A 16,405-nucleotide genomic window follows, 5' to 3' on the forward strand; every position below is an offset into this window, starting at 1 on the left:
CAAAGATGAAGAATTTGGTATTCAATTTGGTGTTTGGTTACAGAGAAGAAGTTTAACTAAGAATTAATTAGGGTTTCTGTGGGTTGATGATGAACCAAGAGAAACTGGAGGAGGTTGTTAGTTGGGTTGCTGTGAAGTGAAATAGAAGTGAAGATGGTAAAGAGTTGGTTGAATGTTAGAGTTTTGCAGAGATGTTTGAAGTGGAGTTGGTTGAGTTTGGCGAACTGGTAATGCAAGGATGTGATCTTGCAAGTGTTGTTGATGCTGTGATGGAGTTGCGGGTGGTGGTTCTCTACAATGGATGAAGTTCATGGTTTAGGTGAAGCTGAATCGAGGTAATTGCTCTTCTGATTTGATTAGTGAAGTTATTTATTGATTGGGTATTTGTGGTCGATCCAAATTGTTGCTAAGATTGAGTTTGTATGAGTATGGCGATGGTGTTAATCGTCTGTGTTGAATTGTAAGTGGTGATGGGTTGGAATGGCAGTGTGTTTGATATGCAGGGGATATGGATGAATGGGTTTGCTGTGTAGTTTTGATGTTACAGATATGTGGATATTTGTAGTGTTAAAAAATGGTTAAGTTGTCATTATCCTGAGCTGTAGGTGTTGGTAGTGGTTGTGTAAGTTACAAGATATGGAAGAGGTGATAGAGTTGATGAGGATGTTGCTGAGTTTGGTGTTAGGTGGTGTGGTCTGTGGATTGGAGGTTGAATAATTGTGGTTGACAACCGAGCTAGAGGAGTTTCAGGTTGTGTTATACTGTGTTGCACCATATGGCAGTTGAGGTAAGTAGGTTGAACTGCAAGTAATAATACTGTGATTGTTGAAGGGTGTAGGTGAAAGAATTGGTGGTGTTGTAGGTTCTGTAAGAAGATAGTTTGGGTGTATGAAATGAAATAGATAAATAAATGGGAAGAGTTGAATTGTAGTGAAGTTATAGTGGTTATAATTGATCCAGATGAATGAGATAATCTGAGTTGCAGTTAGTTTGGATGTTGAGTTGGAATGAGTAGACGTAGTGTTGAAGTGGCAGTAGCTTGTGAAAGCCTGCAATTGCAGTCAAGGTAAGCCTAGCTTACATTTGTAAATATATTTTGTAATTGTAATTGTGTTAAAGTCATTTGAGATGTTTGAGTTACGGAATTAGAGTTTTTAGTTTAAGCTTGTTAGTCATCCCAGTCTGAGTCAAATTAACCTATTAAACTGAGTTGAATCGGTTTGACTCAGTTGACTGATAGACGCATTTATGTGACTATTTTGATCACAATTCTCCATGTTGTTAGTGTTCGATTTTGTGCTTATTTTGCTATTTTATGTAATTGTGGGTGTTTTTGGAGAAATGGACTTTTGCGTCGAAATTGGCTCGAAAAGTGGTTTTTATGCTCGTGGGAGAAAATTACTAAGGGGCACCTCAATTTCTAAGGGGTACCCTATGATTAAAGACACCCATGCTTCTGGTTCAGGGCACCCCAGTGGATCTGCTAAAGGGACCCTCGGTTTGGTTAGGGGGCGCCGTTGTCTTCTCCAGATTTTGGCGGGAAATTATGGTTTGAAAATTCCAGTTACCGCGTACTTCACTGTATTGGGTTCTGGCAATTGTATCTCGGATTTCTTTGTGGATTTGGGTACATACAGGCCTAGTTGGATTAAACATGGATGGCTGGTGGTTTGGGTTTGAAGAAAATCACGAATATTTTGTTTCTCGTGAAAACAGGGTGCCAAGAATATCCCGGTGATTTTGCTGCAAATACGTGGAGAACAAGTGAGACTTTCCTTGTTTGACCTGAGTCTATATTTGGAAGAGTTTGGTTTGAATCAAAAACGTGTAAACAGGCTTGGGAGAAAAATCAGAAGCTGCATCACTTCAGAGATAAAACAGGGAGAGAAATTATTTATGGGAACTTGGTTGAATATTTGGAAAGTACTTGGAATTAGAGAAGGGATATCATCCCTTGGATTCTTTTCTGCATGTTTGGAGATATATGTGAAGGCGTAAGAGAAATAAAAAGAAAGAATAGAAGCCGTGACTTCCGGTGAAAGAGAAAAAGATATCCTCGGATTTATCTAGCCTGTGGGTATAAAAGAGCTTTGGTGAGTTTCATGCAAGTTTAGAGGGAGTTTGGGGAAGTTTTTGTGTTCGCTGCAGAGCCGAAACTCAAGCTGCAGGAGGAGTTGCAGAAGCAGCAGGAAGAAAACGAAGCTGAAGAACATACAGCTGTGCAGGACAGTCGTTCATAGGGTCTTAAATTTCAAATCCTGTAACAGTCCATTAGTAACAATTATGTTCAGTTTGCAACAATTCCTTGTAACACTCGATCTGTAACAATTATAACTGTTACGATTAAGCTACTTTCATTCTTTTCTCATATACCTTCAATAAAAACACCTTTTGAGCCATGAGATATTATTTTGAGCGTGTTTTCACCATGAAGAGCTAAACCCCAATACTGGGATGACGGAGGAAGCCTAATATCATACTTGGGTAATTATATTTAATTCTTATATGACTTTTGCACTAATTAAAATTGAATTATGATTTTGATTAATTAGTTGTCATCTTGTTTGATGGGTCATGCTTGCTTAGATGTTTTGATGTCCCATGCTTAGGATTTACAACTAAAATTTTGAGAATCTACCTTGGCAAAAATAAGAGTCCATGTCTTTATTGATCTATAATTGTTAAAAGAATTAATATTTGAACCTTATGTTGTGAGTTTGGTGGAATCCTAAGTCCCAGTTTCTCCCGATACTGCTACCATATTTTTATATATATTTATTAGAATTAGTATTTAAGTCTATAATCGAGTCTACACAAGTCTGAGTTGAACGAACTTTATTTACCACTTGAAAAACTACATCAATTTTTGGCGCCGCCGACGCAGACTTGTATTTAGATTTGTTTTAGGTTTCTTTTTATTTTTATTATTTTTTGTTCTTTTTTACGCGTTTTGGTATTTTTCGATTCTTTTCAGACTTGGAGCGAAGCTACAAGGGAAGAAAAAGTGTTATAAAATAAAAGCATCGCCAAAGAAGGAAAGAAAAGAGGAATGCGAAAGGAGTGAAGAAGAAGATTTTGTATATAGTTATTTTGTTTTATTTTTAGAAACTGTAAATAGGGTGTTTTTTTTTTAATTTTTCTTTTCTTTTTTGGACATTTTTATTTTTGGACTTTTTGGACATTCTTGGACATTATTTTTAAACCCTAAGGAAGGGTCAAAATTAAATATCAATTGTTTGCAGGGAAGGACGACAGTTACGATACTGTCTCGACCCCTCGGGTTCGTACACTAACATCGGAGTCGGTGGCATGAGTCGACTTCAACGGTTCATCGCCCGTCTGGTACGAGTGGTAAGATTCTATCCACCCACGAATCCCATGTCAGTAGGATTTATTTTGTGTGACAACTCACACCCCTGTAATAGAATGTCGAACTGGTATTACAATAGCCAATACAACGAATATCAGACTGAGTTTCAAAATGGACGTTACTACTTTGACCATAGTGTGAATAATGGTTGGGAACATCATCCTTTTGAAGGTTATGGTCCATACCATGGTGAGCCCGAATTACTATCCACACGCCAACCGGTCATACGAGCAAAATTCCTCTCTACTAGAGTCAAAATGTAAGTTAGCTGAGTCGACACGTAAGTTAGCAGAAATGAATAACTTAGTTATGGACGAAATCAGTGCAACGAGTGAACTTTCTTTCCTAGATTCAATCAGGAAGTCATGTGAGTCGACTCAAAATATTTTGTTAGAGGCCCAGAACATTACTGCTCTTAATTTCCAATATAGTGTTTCCAATAGTACCTTTGAAAATGAAGATAGTTATTCACATAATCAAGATGACGAGGATAAAATTGGTAACACTACTTGTTTAGATGAGGTTCAACCATTTTCATGTTATTATAATGATGATTATGATGAGGATAGTGTTGATGAAGAATTTGAAATAAGTAGGCATAGTGATCAGGAATTTGTTACTCCAATTGAGCTTAATAATGATAATGTTTCTAGTTCAAATCCAAATAATTTTAATAATTATTCACCTAATCAAAAGGACGAGGATTTTACTAGAGATACTCCCGTTTTAGACGATGTAGTATTTCCTTTTGATTACGAAGCTAATAATGGTCTAGAGGAACGAGTTTTTTCTGAGAATATTGTTTTAGAGTCTAGCGATTTAGAAACATTAGACAAAGAAAGTGAACTCGTAGAGATGAGTGAGGATGAACCCGACTTAGAAGAATCAATTAACCATTTTTAGGAATCATATGACCTTGAAATTAGGGAAGTTGTGACTAGTCTTTCTAGAGACACTGAAAACTCTAAGTTTGGGGGTGATTATCATTCTCCATGTGCTTTAACTATTAGAAAGGTACCTCACTTGGGACTTGACATATATGCCTCAACCATTTTACAAGATTATCTTCATACACGTTTCCCTGAACCTAGTGATGTCCATAAGGAAGTTCAGTTGTTAGAAACCCATCCTCTGGTTGATGTGGTTTACCCAGGCTATGATATCCAGATTGACTTTGTTTTCCCACCAAATATTTTTCAACCGATTGTGGGAATGTGTAAGTTTCAGATGTGTCAGTTATTAAGTTTTGAGACTAAACTTAATTACTTTAGGAGATTAGGGTCGACACATTTGTTTAAGGAAGACCACCACTCTTATTGTGGTCAGCTGTGTGAGTCAAAACTGATTGACTTTAAGGATCCACAATTATTCAGGTTATTATTATGTGCTTCTAAGTTTTTACTTGAGTTTTTCCAGACTCTAATACCTGAACCAGACCTTAGCTTTGAGGAATTCCAGCGCATGAAAATATTTTATCTAGACCCTTTCATAGAGCCTGAACCTGAACCACAACTAGATGTAGTTGTCTTAAACAGGAAACTAGACAAGGGTGCGCTTTATTTGTCAATTTTCTTGGCATGTTGCAGATTCCTTTTACTTGTGATAGATCTATTTGGTTTTGATGACCCACAGATATTTCGGCTATTACTTTATGATACGAGGTGATTAATCCTTTCTTATGTCTGGCTGAAGACGTTGAACTTAGCACTTCTTGGGAGGTAACCCAATCTCATGCAACACGGTAATATCTTTCCTTATCTCTTTTGCTTCAAACGGTAACAGTTTCTCCTTGTTCATGCTTTTAATTTTATCTTTAGAACATTGAGGACAATGTTAGATTTAAGTTTGGGGGTATGGGAGAAACATTTTAGTTGCAATAAATAAACTCCAGAGCCTAGAAATTTATGCCTATTAAGGATGGCACTAACTAATCTAAGTGGATGGAAGCATTTTGATTGTAGGAGTTGAGGAACCAATCTGATTAGATGGCAACATCTAAAGAGTCTATTCATAAAAGCACAGAGCTCAGGTGTTAGAAATAACATGGTAGTTTCGCCATATCTCGTTGAGTCCTTTTCACTTCTGTTTTTATTTTTCTTTTTAAATATGTTTCTAAATGATTTGGTGGGGCTCACGATTCAAGTTGTTACCAATGCTAGGGTGAATTAGAGTGATTGAGATACCATGAAAAAAAAAACGTTGAAAAAAAAAAAGAATTTGAGACCAGACCATTTGACCAAAAGGAATAAATTCAATAAAGTCGACCACTGGTACCCTTGTATATGCCAGTTGTGTTGACCTAGAGTTAGGTTATCGACCACTGGTACCCTTGTATATGCCAGTGAGTTGATATTAGTCAGACTAGTATCTCAATCCATTAGGATAGGTTCATTTTGGCGGAGGCCTTCAGACAGATATGGGAAACGCCGTTCACTTAGTAAACATCAAAACCATCTATGTTTTTCTCTATATCCATATTCTTGATCTATCCATGTGATTAGTTTTGACTCCGGATATTGATGTCCATAGTGCGACTATCTGAGTAGAGCTCTGTCACTTATATATGAATTTTAGTATGCTTGAGTATAAACTCGTGTACAACAATTGGAATTTCGTATCAGGGTACTTCCTCTTGTAGTCAATAAGTATGCCAACCAAGGAGATTATTTAGTGCTTTCCAAGGTTCTGCGTAGATAGTTAGGATCTGGAGTATAAAGGTTTTGTGGGTATACCTCTGGTAAGCCCTCCCGAGACTATAACTCGGCCACTAGGGCCACCTAGGGGTTTAAAGGCTTATTGCATACGCTAAATGCAATCGACGATGCCTGCGACAGTGAGTTAGGATTTTATTTTATTTGACTTGCTCGAGGACTAGCAAATAATAAGTTTGGGGGTATTTGATAGACGCATTTATGTGACTATTTTGATCTCAATTCTCCATATTGTTAGTGTTCGATTTTGTGCTTCGACTCGTTCAGATCATGAACTGGAACAAAAGAAAGGAGACTGTTATTTTATGTAATTGCAGGTGTTATTGGAAAAATGGACTTTTGCGTCGAAATTGGCTCGAAAAGTGGTTTTTATGCTCGTGTGAGAAAATTGCTAAGGGGAACCTCAATTTCTAAGGGGTACCCTATGATTAAAGACACCCATGCTTCTGGTTCGGGGCACCCCAATGGATCTGCTAAAGGGACCCTCGGTTTGGTTAGGGGGCATCGTTGTCTTCTCCAGATTTTGGCGGGAAATTATGGTTTGAAAATTCCAGTTACTGCGTACTTCACTGTATTGGGTTCTGGCAATTGTATCTCGGATTTCTTTGTGGATTTGGGTACATACAGGCCTAGTTGGATGAACCATGGATGGATGGTAATAGAGGGATTTATGTGTCTAATTTGTCCTCAATGTTTCGTATTGTTGGTACCTGTTTTCGTCCTTATTATGGTGTTTTGTGTATTTTTAGGTATTTTTGGAAAATAAATATTGTTGGAAAAATCGGCTCGAAAAATCACTTGGAACACCCCCGGAGGACACTTGCTATACGGAGCCTAGATTTGGTTAAGGGGCACCTCAATTACTAAGGGGCACCCCAAAAAGGCAACTGCTATTCGCACCCCACATCTGGTTAGGGGGACACCACCTTCTTCGTTTGAACTTAAAAATTGGCGGGAAAAAAGAGCAGCTCTCTGGTGAATTTTTCGATCGAAATTTGAAGGATTTCTGGGTAGACTAAAGGGCTGAAACTTAGTGGGTAGTTGTTATATGTCCTAACAAAACTGGTATGGGTGTTTGTTTCGATAAAAATTGGCTGGAAATTTGTGACAAGAAAACAGGGCAGCTCGTGCATGAGAAGAATAATTCACGAGTTTTTGAAGATTTATGCGTGTTCTGCTTGTGTATGATGACTCTAGCAACACTCTGGACCGTGTAGAAGGAAAATAAGGAAGGTTGGACAGCTGCAGATGCTCGGATGAAGAAAAAATATCCGGAAAATATTTTCTTTAATTGCCGAGTTTAATGAAGAATATTGAGAATTTTGGCGTAATTAAATGGGGCTAAGGAGTATAAATATGTTGAGGGGATCATAGAGAATCGAGTGGGAGAGATTGGGAGAAGTTTAGAGCACCACAGAGTCAAAAAAATCGAATTTGCAGAGAGACCACCTGCTGCTGCCATTGAAGAACACTGAAGAACACGAAGAACGGACCTGCACCAGCAGTCGTTTTCCTACAATAATAACGACTCACACCTGTGGGTCGTACATCAGGCAGACTTATTTGCTACAGTGTTTGCGACACAGATTCAGCAGTCTTATTTTGTTACTGAGGGTCGTAGTTCTCTGGTTTGTAACAAATATAATTGTTACAAACCCGGTTTTTATTGTATTTCTCATAATTTGTAAACCATTTTTGAGCATCAATGAAATTCTTTGAGAGGTTTTCCAACATGATGAGCGGCTAATTCTCTCGTAACCAAGGCAATGGATGAAGCTATTCACACATGAGCAATGGGTAACTATTTCATTTTCTCTAATATTTAATTATAATTCACTCAATCACTGCTTTTGCAGAGTTCTTAAAAGTTTACATAATTTTCTTCATTAGTTGTGATTCAATTAGATAGGTTATGCTTTGGTTAGATAATCTATGCTTAAGGGATACAATTAATTTTTGAGAATGTGTTTGATTATTTGTGGATTAAGAAATAAAGGATTAAAAGGATAACTAGAGTTATGAAATATTTGACATCATTCATGTGTAATAGTGGATTCTAGTGTCTTGGTTACCTCTCGCCCACTTTGTTAATATTTTTGTATAAAATTTTATTAAATCTTTAAATTTAATCTTCACAAGTCCGAGAGTTTGAACTTCATTACTACAACAACAATAAAAAATAAAATCATTTTGGCGCCGCCGACGTGGATTTGTTTATATATTTGTTTTTAGGTTTCATTTTTATTGTTTTTTGTTCTTTTTTACGCCTTTTGGTATTTCTTGTTTGTTTTCAGATTTGGAGCCAAGCTAAAGAAAGAGAAGAAAGTGTTGAAAACAAAAGCTAAGCCAAAGAAGAAAAGAAAATGAGAATTCAAGAGGAGTGAAGAAGAAGATTTTTGTATATAAAGATTTTATTTTATTTTATTTTTAGAAACTGTAAATAGGTTTTTATTTTTGTAATTTTTATTTTATTTTTGGACTTTTTTATTTTTGGACATTGGACATTTTTATTTTTTTAAAACCCTACGGAAGGGTAATTTTAAATAAACTGTTTGCAGAGAATGACGATGATTACGATATCACCTCGGCCCCTCGGGTTCGTACACAACATTGGAGTTGTGGCCCGAGTAGAGTTGGCAAACCAGCCAAAAACCTGCAAGTTGACCCGGCCCGGCCCGTGAAAACCCACGCCCGTCCCGGCTGGGTCCTAAACAAGCCGGGCGCGGTTTAGAGAAATAGCGGCTTGTGAGAAAATGGGCTAACCCGTCCCAGCCCGTAATACTGCGGGTTCAATCCGTTAACCCGCAATTCCCTTTACCCACAAATTATTACGTGTGTCCCCTGACTCACCTTCGTATAACCCACAATATATTAGGCGTGTCCCCCTAATTCCTCTTCGTATAAAAACGAGAAAAACCCTAGCAGCTGTCCTTCTTCTTATCTTTCTTCTTCTTCGTCCGCCTTCGCCACCACACTGCAGACTACAGTTGTTACCTTATTCTTTTATTTCTTCATTTCTTTTTGTTCTACAATCTCCACAGTCCACACTCCACAGATCTAAGGTAGTTCCATCTAATTTATATTCTCTGAATTTGTTGATTTTTAAATTATTCAGCTAATTTGTATTCTCTGATGAAGTTTTGGTGTTTCTCAATGATACAATCGTGATTATTTAAGTTCAGTTGAGTGTACTTTTTGTTGGGTTTTGGAATCTTGTTGACCGAGGGTTTCAAGTTTCAACTTCTGATCTTTGTCATAAACTTATAATCTTCATTTTATTTTTCACTTTTGCAGGTTAGTAATAATTGATATAACTTCTGCTGGAATTGACAACAATCAGATTCTCAGAAAGTAAGTAAAACCCTAAATTTACTTGAAATGATATGGAGTCTGGACTCTGGATCAGTACATGTACACAGTTTACCCTATTACGAAGTACCCCATATTTCTGCAACTTTTAATAGGTTCTTATAGCAGAACGAACTTCAATACCCAATAATATTTTCTGTAGAGCGAGTCTTTTTTGTGTTTCAATTCTGATCGAGTTATTATAGATCAATGATGAAGCTATTATTGTTTGTAATGAATGAAAAGCTCTGTGTGTGTTTGGTTGCACTAGTCGATGCGATATGTTTTTCAAATGGTGGTGATGTTGGGATGTTGTTTGAATGAAATGGTTTGAGCTGAACTGTAGAAGGTATGGCTTATGTTGTCCTTGATGAATGAAATATTTGCTCAATCTTTCCACAAAAAGAAAAAAAAAAGGTTTTTTTACTTGGATTTTTTATGTTGTTTGTTTCATATTTGTATCATTACTCATTAGTATTCTTTACAGAGATTTAGGGGATTTGTTTGTTAGATGCAACTTGCAAGAATGATACTTGTTTCTGTTTGTAATAAATGTTAAACTTGTTGAATTTTGAATCTGGCACTTAGAGTGAATTGGATACTAGCAAAACATAAATTCATGTTAACTTTTCTCCTTTCTACTACCTCAAAACAGGTGAACACCTTTCTGCTAAGTTATTTGCTATGATAGAAGATTGGGGAATTGAAGACAAGGTATCCAACATCACCTTGGATAATGCTGCAAATAACAGAGCTTGTGCTGGAATTATGAAGAGTAGACTTGTTGCAAAGAAGATCTTGTTGAACGATGGAAAATTCTTTCATGTGCGTTGTTGTGCTCATATCTTAGCTCTTATTGTAAAAGAAGGACTTAAGAAGATTGATCCAGCCGTGCTTAAGATAAGAACGTCAGTGAAGTCCCTTAAAAAGTCCAAGTAAGAAAACAAAAGTTCCTGGACATTGTTGATACTTTAGGAATGTCTGGAATAAAAAGGGGTATTCGTCAAGACGTAAAGACAAGGTGGGATTCCACTTCTATTCTGTTATAACTTATAAAGTTAGATAATTGTATAATTTTTATTATATACTCACTGAATGTTTGTTTTATACAGGTGGAATTCAACTTATCTTATGTTAGATAGTTGTATCCTGTATAAGCCATTTTTCTCTCATTTGAAGTTGGTAGATTCAGACTATGAAGACTGTCCAACTGATGAAGAATGGGAACAAATTGAAGTAGTCACAAAGTTTCTCAAGGTGTTTCATGATCTCACAAAGATATTTTCTGGTAGTAAGTATCCTACTTCCAATCTGTATTTTGAAAGAATTTGTCAAGTTCAGGTGTTACTAAAGAAAGAAAACAGAAATGATATTGAATTCATTAGGAACATGGTAAAAGAGATGCAAGAAAAATTTGATAGTTATTGGAAGGAGTTGAGTCCTATATTGGCTATGGCAGTTGTGTTAGATCCTAGATCGAAAATGAATTTTGTGAAATTTACTTACTCCAAGTTGTATCTTGAGGTGAGAGAATTAGAACGTGAAGTTAATAAAGTGCGTAGTAATATGACATCACTTTTTAATGAGTATTACACCTTGTCAAGTACAAGAGCTTCCAATAGTTGTGCAACTCAGAATTTGGGTATTCAAAATGGTGGGAATTCTGCTGCCGAAGAAGGGAGTGATTTTTTTCAGGTAATTTTAAAGCTTACTTAACTCTAATTCATGTTAGTGGTGCCCAGTTATATTGCGAAGATTTTAGTGTTTTGAATTATTGCTTTTCATCTTAAAAACCTTGTAGTAGAATACTGTTTGTCTTTTGAATTACTGTCAACTGTGGATGTAGTATGTGATGGTGTTAGCTTGTTTCTAAGACTTTTAAGACTCATATATTCATAGTTCACTCACTTCTAGGTTGTTTCATGCAGGAATATGTTGCAACACAGGAACGTGGTGGTGATGTACTTACTGACTTGTCAGAGTTAGATGAATATCTTGGCGAGTCGTACAGGGGTTGTCTAAATTCACCACTCGACATCCTAAACTATTGGAAGAACCATGAAAAACGATTTCCGGTACTTTCAAGAATGGCAGGGGATATTTTGTCAATTCCTATTTCAACTGTCGCTTCAGAATCTGCATTTAGCATTGGAGGAAGGGTAATTGATCGATTTCGCAGTTCTTTATTACCTGAAAATGATGAGGCGTTGATAACAACTCGTGATTGGGAATATGGAATTGGTAAGCAAATCAGTAATATTGTTTTTAGTTGAATTTCTAAATCTTATATATAACATTGGTTGTTTTTATCCATGTAGGAAAATAAGATATGGATGAGAAAAATGGGATTATTGAAGAAGATGTATTAGGATTTGAACCTGATGCAGTGGAGGATGGGGCAGTGGAGGATGTGGAGGAAGTAAGTTCTTATGCGTCAAATTAGTATGCGTACTTCTTCAATATAAAGCGGGGTAATTATGCAAATTCCATGTTTTTGACTCGAATCTTTTCTTTTTTTGGTTTATTTTTTCTTGAAATTACAGATTCATATTGAATAGTTGGAGCAACTCAAAGATAGACATGGAATATGAGAATGTTTTTTGGACATACAGTTATTTATCACTTACCAGTGTCTCCAAATATTGCATAGAAAAGAGATTGGAGATGTTTTTTTGGACAGTTAACACTTTTTTTGATTAACCACACAATATATATTTTGTGCAGGAAGTGGTTATTAATATCTTTATTGTCGCACTTGGTGATACAAATTACAAACAATGGTATTGCTACAGTCTCGGAGGATTTTTTTTCTTTGTTGAAAATATCATCATGAACTGATGAAGTACTGTAACTAAAGTACTAAACTACTAATGACTAGTATTTGTGTTCCTTTAATCCTTTAAATGCAAAAGTAGTTTAGTTTTGCAATTTTGAGTTTTTGAATCGAAATATCAAATGAATTAGATGAAATGATGAATGTTAAGTTAAGTACTTAGGTTGGGAAGGAGCTTTAGATGGCCTGAATGTGTCCGGAAATAGCCCAGAAATCGATTTCTGGCGAGTTGACTCAACAACAACCAGCTAACCCGTGAGCCCCCGTGAACCCGCAAGCTTTACCCGGGACGGGCGCGGGTTGGATAAATGACCACCCGTGAAGAATTTCAACCTGCAAGCTTAGGATTGTATTAACCCGTAACCCGCGGGTTGGTCACAAGCCAGCCCCGACCCCCCGTTTGCCATCTCTAGTCCCGAGTCGACTTCAACGGTTCATCCCCCGTCTGGAACGGGAGGTAAGAATTCTAAACACCCACGAATCTCCTGTCAGCGGGTTTACTGGATGATTTTGTATGCATATATGTTGAGGAATCGAATACGGCTGTTTTAATTTCCTAGTAAAGGGCAAGGCCTGTCCATACAAGATAAAGGTTCGGATTTCATCACCGTTCTCTTCTTGACCGCCTTAGGAAAACGAAACCAAACGCGAACCTAAGCTTAAAATTTTACTAGAACGAGACCTATAAGGTAACGAGCTTAGTAGGAAAGTCGTTCGAAAAATATTGGTTACTCTTTTATCATACTTCGAAGTTCATGATGGTTTCTGTGAGTTGAATGCGTGACTGCGCCGCCTTGTGATAGCGGTGAGGCCTTGGGTATCAAAGCTCCACTGAGCTTCCCTCGCCTCAATTCAACTTACTTTGACTCAGATTGATTCCAGAGGGGTTTTCTTGAATTGTAACGAATTCCCTTTCGAAGGATTAGAAGCTGGTCTAGAAACAATCTAAGTGGAGCCATCATGCTTGTTGTTTGCTAGATTTTATAGGTTTGATTTGGTCGAGTCAGCCTTGTCTGTGATTGTGTAGAATTCCCTTGCAATTAAGAATGTCGAACTGGTATGATAGAAGCCAATACAATGTTATCGACCTGAATTTGAATATGGACATCATTATTTTTATGACCATGTTGGGAATAGTGGTTGGGAACGCCATCCTTTGGAAGGATATGGGTCATACCCTGGTGAGCCCAATTACTATCCACACATGCATCAGTCTTACGAGCAAGAAGATTATAGTACTAGTTCTTCGTCTCTATAGGATACAATCAAACTATTGAAAAGTAGTCCTTTTTATGATCCCTCTGTTCCTATTCCTCCTTTAGAAGAGTCCCTCAGGGAGTTAGCTGATTCGACGCGTAAGTTAGCTGAGATGAATAGTGTAATTATAGACGAAAGAACTACAATAATGAGTGAACTTTCTATAGAGGAATCCCTCAAGCTGATGGCTGAAACGAACGAAAGACTTGCTCGAAATAATCTTACTTTCCGATATAGTGTTTCCAATAATACCCTTAAAAATGAGGATAGTTATTTTCATAATCAAGATGACGAGGTTATAATTGGTAGCACTACTTGTTTTGATGAGGTTCGATCTTTTTCATGTTATTATGATGAGGATAGTGTTGATGGAGAATCATACTTATGTAGGAATAGTGATCAGGAAATGGTTACTCCAATTGAGCTTTACAATGATAATATTATTTCTAGTTCAAATCCAAATAATTTTAATAATTATTCACCTATTCAAAAGGACGAGGATTTGACTAGAGATACCCTCGTTTTAGACGATGTAGTATTTCCTGTTTACAAAGCCGATAATGATTTAGAGGAACGAGTTTATTCTGAGAATAATGTTTAGAGTCTAGCGATTTAGAAACAATAGTCTTAGACGAAGAAGATGAACTCGTAGAGATGAGTGAGGATGAACCTGACTTAGAAGAATCAATTGACCATTTCCAGGAATCTGATGACCTAGAAATTAGGGAAGTTGTGACTAGTCTTTCTAGAGACACAGAAAACTCTAAGTTTGGGGGAGATTATCATTCTCCATGTGCTTTAACTCTTAGAAAGTTCCCTCATGTAGGACTTGACATTTGTGCCTCAACCATATTACAAGATTATCTTCATACATGTTTTCCCGAACCTAATGATGTCCATAGAGAAGCTCAGTTGTTAGAAAGCCATCCTCTGGTTGATGTGGTTAACCCAGGATATGATACCAAGATTGACTTTGTTTTCCCACCAAAAACTTTTCTTCCAATTGTTGGAACATATGATTTTCAGATGTGTCGGATATTAAGTTTTGAGACTAAACCTAATTACTTTAGGATATTAGGGTCGACACATTTTCTTAAGAATGACCATTATTATGGTCAACTTTGTGAGTCAAATCTAATTGATTTAGAGGATCCCCCAATTATTCAGGTTGTTGTTATGTGCTTCTAAGTTCTTAGTTGAGTTTTTCCAGACTCTAATACCTGAACCGCATCTTAGCTTTGAGGAAATCCAACTGATGAAAACCTTTTATTTAGACCCTTTTATAGAGCCTGAACCTGAACCACAACTAGATGTAGTTGTCTTAAGCAATGGTATGTTCGGTATCTTCTTGGTCTGTGGAAATTTCCTCTTCTTGTGGGTAACACTTTTTGATCCAGATGACCCACGGTTATTCCGGCTACTACTATATGATTCAACGTGGTGACTAATCCTTGCTTAGTCTGGCTGAAGACTTTAAACTTAGCACTTCTTGGGAGGTAACCCAATATTCATGCGACACGGTAATATCCTTCCTTATCTCTTTTGCTTCATTGGTAACAGTTTCTCCTTGTTCATGCTTTTAATTTGATCTTTAGAACATCGAGGACAATGTTAGATTTAAGTTTGGGGGTATGGGAGAAAGTTCTTAGTTGCAATAAATAAGCTCCAGAGACTAGAAATTTATGCTTATTAAGGTTGGCACTAACTAATCTAAGTGGATGGAAGCATTTTGGTTGTAGGATTTGAGGAACCAATCTGATTAGATGGAAACATCTAAAGAGTCTATTCATAAAAGCACAGAGCTCAGGTGTTAGAAAAAGAAAACATGGTAGTTTCGCCATATCCTCGTGATGGAAACATCGAAAGAATCCTGATCACTTCTTTTTATTTTTCTTTTTACCATTGCTTGGGTGAAATAAAGTGACTGAGATATAAAAACAAAAAAAAAAATTGAGACCAGACCGCCAGACCAACCGGAATAAATTCAATAAAGTCGACCACTGGTACCCTTGTATATGCCAGCTGAGTTGACCTAGAGTTAGGATTATCGACGACTGGTTCCCTTGTATTTTCCAGTGTGCTGATATTAGTCCAGACCAGTATCTCAGTCCATTAGGATAGGTTCACCTTAGTCAACATCATCCACATTTTTCTCTACATCCATCTTCTTAATCTATCCATGTGATTGGTTGACTCCGGTTTATGATGTCCAGAAACTATCTGAGTAGAGCTCTGTCACTTTATATGAATTTTAGTATGCTTGAGTTCAAACTCGTGTACAACAATTGGAATTTCGAATCAGGGTACTTCCTCCTGTAGCCAATAAGTATGCCAACCAAGGAGATTCTTTAGTGCCTTCCAAGGTTCTGCATAGATAGCTAGGGTCTGGAGTAATGGTTTTGTGGGCACACCTCTGGTAAACCCTCCCGAGATTAACTCGGTTTTATTTATTTTTTATTAGTTTTGCTCGAGGACTAGCAAATAATAAGTTTGGGGGTATTTGATAGACGGATTTATATGTCTAATTTGTCCTCAATGTTTCGTATTGTTGGTACTCGTTTTCGTCCTTATTATGGTGTTTTGTGTATTTTTAGGTATTTCTGAAAAATAAATATTGTTGCAAAAATCGGCTCGAAAAGTCACTCGGAACACCCCCGGAGGACACTTGCTATACGGAGCCCAGGTTTGGTTAAGGGGCACCTCAATTACTAAGGGGCACCCCAAAAAGGCAGCTGCTATTCGCACCCCACATCTGGTTAGGGGGACACCACCTTCTTCGTTTGAACTTAAAAATTGGCGGGAAACAAGAGCCGCTCTCTGGTGAATTTTTCGATCGAAATTTGAAGGATTTCTGGGTAGACTAAAGGGCTGAAACTTAATGGGTAG

At 37.1% G+C, this 16,405-nt stretch overlaps 1 protein-coding gene across 1 annotated transcript; it reads left to right on the forward strand.

Moving 5' to 3' along the window:
* The first annotated feature begins 297 nt into the window (after window positions 1-297).
* On the forward strand, window positions 298-11,702 carry LOC113359358 (zinc finger BED domain-containing protein DAYSLEEPER-like). Its single transcript, XM_026603007.1, has 6 exons — window positions 298-335; window positions 548-601; window positions 9,376-9,432; window positions 10,542-10,686; window positions 10,783-11,124; window positions 11,358-11,702. The coding sequence occupies exons 1-6, from the start codon at window positions 298-300 to the stop codon at window positions 11,700-11,702; spliced, it is 981 nt and encodes a 326-aa protein (XP_026458792.1).
* The last annotated feature ends 4,703 nt before the right edge of the window (window positions 11,703-16,405 follow it).

The sequence above is a fragment of the Papaver somniferum genome, chromosome 1, assembly GCF_003573695.1.
Source record: "Papaver somniferum cultivar HN1 chromosome 1, ASM357369v1, whole genome shotgun sequence".
NCBI classification, from domain to species: domain Eukaryota; kingdom Viridiplantae; phylum Streptophyta; class Magnoliopsida; order Ranunculales; family Papaveraceae; genus Papaver; species Papaver somniferum.